Below are 8,049 nucleotides of genomic sequence, written 5' to 3' on the forward strand. Positions count from 1 at the left end.
TTGAGCTATTACAATTCAAAATTCAAAATTCAAAATTTGAAGGCTATGACGATCAACAATCAAAATCAAAACAATAAATCCATATCGCCATACCTCACTTGAGAGCTAACTCTAGAATGCAAAACAAGGAATTTGCCTAGGCAAAATTAATGTTTGAAGCCTTTTCCACGTGATCTTCAAGCAAACGTCCTTCCTATCAACTTCGTCACCCTTGGGGTCTTTGATGTGATCTTCAATATTTTTGGCAAGTTCGCCTTAACTCTAACTTCAAGCTCGCACTCCCCTTTGAAGATGTTTCGCACCACCTTTGCTTTCTCCAAATCGCATGTAAGAGATGATTGAATAATGATTTGAAAATGAAATTTTCACCCTCCCTTTATCAGCGCTCACCTCTCATTTACCTCTAGGCCGACTTTTACAAAATGAGGCAATTAAAAACCAATTTTAAATAAAAATCAAAGGCCGACTTTTATAAATAATTGAAAATTAAAACCCAAGCGCCCCATTTTATTATTTAAAATAATAATTAATTAATTAAATGCCATCGTTTTTTTAATTAATAAACTCGATTTTTAAAAGGCAAAAAATTAATTAATTAATGTTTTAGCGCAATTTTTAAATGCTACTTAATTGAATTTTCAAACTTATCGATTTTTAGCATTTAAAATAAATTCAAAAAATGTTTTAACGCCAAAAATTTTGAAAAGGTGGAAAGATACAAACCTATCGCTCTGGTCCCTGGGAGAGGGACAGGAGCGAACTTCCATTTTAGCCTTTGATTTTCGCCTTTGACGTTCAAAACCTCCATCTTTACGTTGAAACTGGCATTTTCGCTAAGAACCTCGAGCTTGATTGATTTGATTTTGTGGATGAGTGTCTCCTGAGGTTGATATCGCCCTGGTCCCTTGGTGAGGGACAAGAGCGAACTTTATGCTCTAGCCAACTTTTGCTATCTCTCAAACTTTACTCTTTGTTCATCACCTTGTAAATGATATCCTTGATCTTGCGAACCTTGACTTTGACGTGATCTTGAAGGAAAACGAATGATTTAATGAAAATCGCCCTGGTCCCTTGATGAGGGACAGGAGCGATATAGCTTCCTTGTTCAAATTGATAGTCTTTTGACGCTTGAAACCTTTGCATATCATCTTCTTAAGATACCTTGGATACTTTGCAACCTCGCAAAACCTTGACTTGACATGAATTTTGAAGGATTTGAGTGATATGATGATTATCGCCCTGGTCCCTGACTGAGGGACAGGAGCGAATTTGGGCATCCTGGGCTCAAATTTGTTTGTATCAACATGCAATCGCTTTCACCATGTAGAATGAGGTCCCTTGATCCCCTTTGGACACTTGAAACGTGATCAACATTCAAAATCTAAGCTTTCATGAAGATTTCGCTCTGGTCCCTGCCTGAGGGACAGGAGCGAACTAGGACATTTGGTGTAATTCCTTCAATATTGGCGACCTTTGATACTTCGTTCTTCATTGAGATGCTTCAATACGTCCTTGCCACCTTTCACCTTGACTTGAAGTGGTTTGAACTTGGAGGAAAGGCAACATAACTAAGATATCGCCCTGGTCCCTGGCTGAGGGACAGGAGCGAATTTGTACTTTCAAGCTCAACTACGCTTTGCCACCTTCAAAAATTATCTTCAACGGTCTTGTTGTGCCCCATCTTATTCATCTTTGGCTTGGAAATCATTCAAACTTGGCAAGAAATTCATCTAAGACAAAAATCGCTCTGGTCCTTCAGTGAGGGACAGGAGCGCCCAGGCCAATACAGGTCTCATTTGGTGTCCTTCAATCTTCAATTTTGTCTTCAACGAATCCATTACATCATCTTTGTTTGCCTCAAACCTAAAACTTGCTTGATCTTTGCCTAAAACATGCCTTATAAGGAACTTCGCTCTGGTCCCTGGGAGAGGGACAGGAGCTATCACTGAATTTCGCCTTGGTCCCTGACTGAGGGACAGGAGCGATTTTGCATTTTAGGGTCAATTTTCCTCATGATTGCGCTTTCAAGTTATATTCAACTGATAAAATGTATCTCCTTTGATCTTCTCAATTCGCAAAATCGTTCAAATCTTTCAAGGACAAGGAAATTTTGGATTTCAAGCTCCGGTCCTTCAGTGAGGGACAAGAGCAAATTTGACCTTCTAGGCAAAAACTTCATCATTTCATTGTTTTTGATCAAGTCTGGATGCTCTATCATGCTCATTTCGTCCTTCACCATGCCTTTGATGTCTCAATTCGTCCACACACGGTCAGGAATGGCTCAAATAAGTATTATCGCCCTGGTCCCTTGGTGAGGGACAGGAGCGCTTCGCCTTGGTCCTCCTGAGAGGGACAGGAGCGAAATTCGCTCTGGATCCTCAGTGAAGGACAGGAGCGAAATTTGACTTTTCGAACTCTCTATCAGGATAATTTTTATGGAATATAACATTTAAGTATAAGAAAGAAGAAACATTTCTTATACTTTAAGTTATATTCCATATATACTTTCAGGATGTTTGAGAGTGGTTTCAGACCTCCAGGAGTTATATTGCAAAATCTAGTTTTTTGAGGTTTTTTAGTTTCCAGACTTAGTCAGATTTCAGGATCAGGGCATTCTAGACTTAGCCAAATTTCAGGATCAGGACCTCACTCAAGCCGGACTTGCTACCTTATTGATCTCCCCGACAGTACTCAAAATGCAAAGGCTAACTAACAAAACCCTAAAAAACCTAAAGAACAAACCCTAAAAAGCAAAAAAGCAAGGGTCCCCATTTGCAATGGGGCGATGTGTGAAAACGTCACAACAGGTCCCTATCTGGGATGGGGTGATGTGTGATTAGGTCACAACAGACAGTATATCCAATCTTCTCCTCTTGCATAGTTTTCAAGAACTCCTTCTCACCAACTATCACCTCTTTGGACTCTCCTTGTTGAGCATTGTCTTCATCTTTGAGGATGTAATTTGAAGGTGATGCCATCTTTTTCTATGACATATGTGTTCTTTCTACCATCATGTTTTGCATTCTTATCATATTGCCATGGTCTGCCCAATAGCAAATGACAAACATCCATAGGGATGATGTCACACAAAACCTTGTCCTTGTGTCCTCCAATAGGGAATTCAACCCAACATTGCTCATTGACTATTACTTGCTGCCCTTTGTTGAACCATGACACCTTGTAGGGTGTTGTATGAGGAATCCTCTTCAATTATAGCTTCTCCACCATCTCCACTGAAACAAAGTTATCTGTGATTCCTGAATCAATCACTACCTTGCAGCACTTGCCTTGAGATTTACATGTAGTCCTGAATAAGGATTTTCTTTGAGGAGGTTCTTTCTCTACTGGCACCTTGATCAATGTTCTTCTCACCATGAGAGACTCTCCAACCTCCGGTGTTGCATCTTGTGTATGTGTGTTTACATTCTCACTATCTTCCATCTTTGCAAACTGATTTTTTCTCTCACCTCCTGATGAAGTGTTAGGCTTATTCTCTCAACATTGCCATGCTTGATGGCCTGCAAACTTGTTACAATTGTAACATTTTCCTGTGAATCCATTTGATCCACCTCTTTGACCTCCAAATCTGCCTCTATTACCTGATCTTCTTCCTCTAAATCTACCCCTTGCATCTGATTTTGGGTGTTCTTGTGTTTCACTTGACTCTCCATGAGATCTTTGGGACTGACCTGTTGCTGCAAATAATCCTCTACCGAAATTTGACCTGCCCTTACCTCTACCTTGACTCTCTTGTCTTCTTTTCAATTTGTATTCCACCTTTAGTGCCAATTGATAGCACTCTTTCACTGTCTTGAGTGTGGTGAGGCTCATCTCATCTTGGATGTTATATCTTAACCCGTTTATGTATCTTGCCACCTTTTCTTCCTCATCCTCCTCGTGGCTGGTTCTAATACTTAACTTGTCAAATTCTTCTGTATAGGCCTTCACATCCATGTCCTTCTGTCTTAAATTTTGGAGTTTCTTGTACAACTGAATTGTATAGTCGCCAGGGAGGAATTTGCCCTTGAGTTTGGCAACCATCCTATCCCACTAAGTGATTATAGACTTTCCATTCTTTCTTCTTTCATTGTATAATCCCACCATAATGAAGCATGACCCTTCAGCTTGGTCTTTGCTATTTTCACCTTTTGATCATCAGGTACCTCCTCATACTCAGAATAATTATCCATTGCTCCTATCCAGTCTAGGAGCTCTTCACCATCCAAATTACCTCCATACATGGGTAAATCTAACTTCATTTTGGGACCATCTCCCTTGACAGCCTTCAACATTCTAATCATTCTCTCTTCTTCAGGATCTACCTGAATTGGGGTTCCTCCATCTTCTTCCCCTTTTTCCTCTTCCTAGGCACTCACATCTCCTGTGACCATTCCTCTCTTTTGGCATATCTCAACTGTAGCCAATCTTGCTTGAAGGCTTTCTGTCAATTCTTTTAGCTCCCTCATCTCCCGAGCTTGTTTCTCTTCCAACTCACTTACTTTCCTTGCAACTGTATTTCCCTTTGGAGGCATGGTGGTTGAATTACAATAGCTCTCTCGTATTCCCTTTCAAGATCTTTGCCGCTTTGATACCAAACTGATGCAGAGGCAGGGGCTAAGATAGCACATTCCCAAAGTTTGAGGTGCTCGTAAGGTTGTAAGAACTCAAAATTTCAAAATCTCACTCCTAGGACAGGGCTAAACTAGTAGCCCTTCTGAAGGGGTAAATGACCTTTATTTTTTGACAGGGGTTTGATCTCCACGTACTTTAATACTTTACCCATTAGGCTGTTATAAAACCTATTTCAAATTGAGCATTGGTTGTTTTGGACAATATGTCACCTCTATGACTGTCCTAAAAGGGCTAATAGGCCTAATTAGGCTTCTAGGATACCTCACTCACCAAACAAAGTATATACTCTTCAAGGAACCATCTTAAGATCCCAAATAGACTTGAATAGGATAAGAATCAACAATTCCAAGCTCATTATAAGGTTTCAAGGTCTATTCCTTCTTATGACCCCCTTTTTGGACTACCCGTGTTGAGTAACCAGGCTGTTACAATTAGGACAGTCTTAATAAATCATGTTTATTTAGGACTTTATGGCTTCATACCTCTTCAAAGACACCTCCACGTACATGACTATGGCCTATGAACTATATCCAATGGTGATACAAAGTGGAGAGGGCGTAGGTGAAGGTTTTCACAGAAAACTCAAGTCTGTTACAGCCCACGGGTCCTATGGGGGGCTCCAACCTTTGGGATTAGCTTCTACAATGTCTTGGGCAGCCTACCTCATGCTTTGGGTTCCTCTTTCCACTGAACAACACTCCAAACGCCCTTGACATAACAGGTCTCAGTCTGCTGATTTAGGATTGAGACAGTCCTCATACATTCTTTTTCCAAACACCTTCTCAAGGCTCCATCACATTGTCTTCCATGGACTAAAGCTTCATTCTTTGACCAAAATGTTTCATCCCTTGCACTAGATCGTATGCCCAATATATAGAATCTTGTCGTCTTTTATGCCATACAAGGTTTGGCAGTCTTGGATGCTTACTCACTGTTTTTAGGACAGTCAAGTCCTAATATGCTTGGTCTCTACTCTCCTTGGGCCTTACAACTTGGAAGGATGCTAGAACTTAATCTCCATTGATGCCACTGATTGGCATATCATCCAAACAACACATTCACCGTCCACCAACGCACCACAATCTTTTATTTTATGCTGTTCTCATGAATTTCACAGTCCAATACATAGTGATATTGGACAAATCAAGGAGTCCTCAACCTGCAACAAAGAGACTCATACCCTGCAAGGGAAACAAATAAAAAGACATCCAAAACTGAGCATTTCCACCTGGTATCATGGCTTCAACCTGTGGAATGCTTCTTATTCACATGATGAAAGCTCACTGTTTACCCTAGATGAGAGTTTGGAGATGTTCTTGAGAAAATAATAAAAGCACTCCTAAAACTAATGAAACTAAATGCTATCAAGCTTATTCTAATGGGGATTCAAGCTACTATCATCCACCATTAATGAGCTACATGAAAAGGCCGTACAGGCCGTACAAGATCAGCAACAAGAACAAAAATCACTAAGAAAATGCAGGGAAAATGATAATTTTATTGATTCTCTTCTGTTTTCTCAACGTCCAACCTCTCAAATGAGGTTCTAGACATTCTTTTAAAGCCTAAGCATCCTCCCCATAACTGATCACTGGCCAAGAAGCTGACTCTTGGCTTTTCTAATGATTTTTCACAATTTTGGCAAAAATATATCACTTTTTGCCAATATTTCCATATACAATAGCATTTTCCTATCAATTGACTCTCTATGACTTATGATAACCTAATTTGGTCTAGTTAGACCTTATTACAAATAATCACACATTTTGAATACATATTAATTTGAGCCTCTTATAGGCCTTATTATGCTTCAGGTATTCCTGCACCAGATGTGCAGCTTGCTGAGTTGATGCACAGTATTCATGAGCTATTGTGATTATCTAGAGTCTAGATGACTTTTCAGGTGAGCACTTGCCAAAAACTTGGCGGTGAGTTTTTGGGTGGATAATATATTATTTATCTTCCACTCATGAGTCTGTAAGTCAGTCTTTTTCATCTATGGTTCGAACAGTTTCCATTCTCAACTTTTAATTTCCCATTCTTGTGGCTCTTGGTTTCTTTCTTTCTTTGTATCATGCTTGCAGGTGGCAACTCTTTTTGTATTATTATGCTGCTGAGAGCATCTCTTATTAGTCTTTTGAAATATGCCATTTTCTTTCCTTATAGGGTATCATATAAAGAATCTGGTAATCAAGTGTAATTCTCATCCAAAATCTCACATAATGTCAAGTGGCACGAATCATATAAGGGGTGATGAATGTAGTTAAGGTTCAAAGAATAATTAATATTGTCAACTCATTTTTAGAAATTGATATATGTTCAATCCATTGTGATTGTAACTTTGATTCTATTTGTTCTAGATATAGTCTAATTTATTTTGCATTCATTATATGTAATTGTAATTTTGATCTCATTTGTTTCACATACACTGAAATGAGTAAGAGTTTTGAGCTGATTTTATTTCTACCATTGTAGCATGTAAGAGGGCTATATAAGAATCTTCTGCAAGAGTATACTCAAAAAGTGAACCTGGCACTTCCTATTTATACATTTTCAAAGTCAGGAGAGGTGCATTCCCCAATTTTTATATCAACTGTTCAAGTTTGTGGTGTTTCCTACACTGGTGGTATTGCAAATAGTAAAAAGGAAGCAGCATCCAAGGCTGCTAGAAAAGCATTAGTGGCACTTAAATCACAGGCTTGTGAGTTATGACAGACCATTTTTGTGAGCTTACATATATCCAAAATTATATTTATCGATAATAATGCATTTTCTTAGCACAAACACCTAAATCATGATTCTAAACTGTGACCATTATATTTCAGGTGATTCTGCTTCTCAAGTTCCTACTCAAAACATTTTGGGTTGTCAAGCTCCAAATCAAGATGTGTCCGCTTCTCCTGTTTCAATATCCGAATTTTCTGAAAGGAAAAGGGACGGGGATGTAGACATAGCTATTGAAGACATTAATGCTATCAAATCAAAACAGAGTACAAGTGATGCCGGAGCATGATAAAAATTACGTTATTTGTGATTGCTATGGTAAATTTGTTTTTGACTGTAGTTAAAAATAGTTATGAACATGCCGAAGTTATGTATCTTACAAAACATAGAATTCCTATAATGTGCAATGAACATGCAGGTTGGTAGAGGGTGGAAAGTCTAATTGGAAATCTACCTAAATAGCTTTTTTAATTTAGGACTATCCAGGAATTGCTCTTTTTTTCTTTTTAAGGGAGTTAAGAGAGGTATTTGTGGGAGAGGAGAGGATAAATAATGATGTTAAGAAACCCACGAGTTCTGATGCTCATTCAATATTCTGTATATTGTCTCTTTGTACTTTAAATCCCCACATGAGCAAGGATCAATAATTCTACTTCTAGAGATGAAACTTGCTACTTTATGCAAGTTGAAATC

General features: G+C 38.8%; 1 protein-coding gene across 2 annotated transcripts in view; it reads left to right on the forward strand.

Moving 5' to 3' along the window:
• LOC131036499 (uncharacterized) overlaps positions 1-7,831 on the forward strand; it is a 90,388-nt gene extending 82,557 nt beyond the window's left edge. For both annotated transcript variants that reach the window (XM_057968398.2, XM_057968399.2), the window contains 2 exons: positions 7,108-7,333; positions 7,458-7,831. In XM_057968398.2, the coding sequence (XP_057824381.2) occupies positions 7,108-7,333; positions 7,458-7,645 (414 nt within the window). In that variant the 3' untranslated portion in view covers positions 7,646-7,831. The remainder of the gene's footprint in view (positions 1-7,107; positions 7,334-7,457) is intronic.
• Positions 7,832-8,049: the final 218 nt, after the last annotated feature.

This window comes from Cryptomeria japonica, chromosome 5, assembly GCF_030272615.1.
Source record: "Cryptomeria japonica chromosome 5, Sugi_1.0, whole genome shotgun sequence".
Taxonomy (NCBI): Eukaryota; Viridiplantae; Streptophyta; class Pinopsida; order Cupressales; family Cupressaceae; genus Cryptomeria; species Cryptomeria japonica.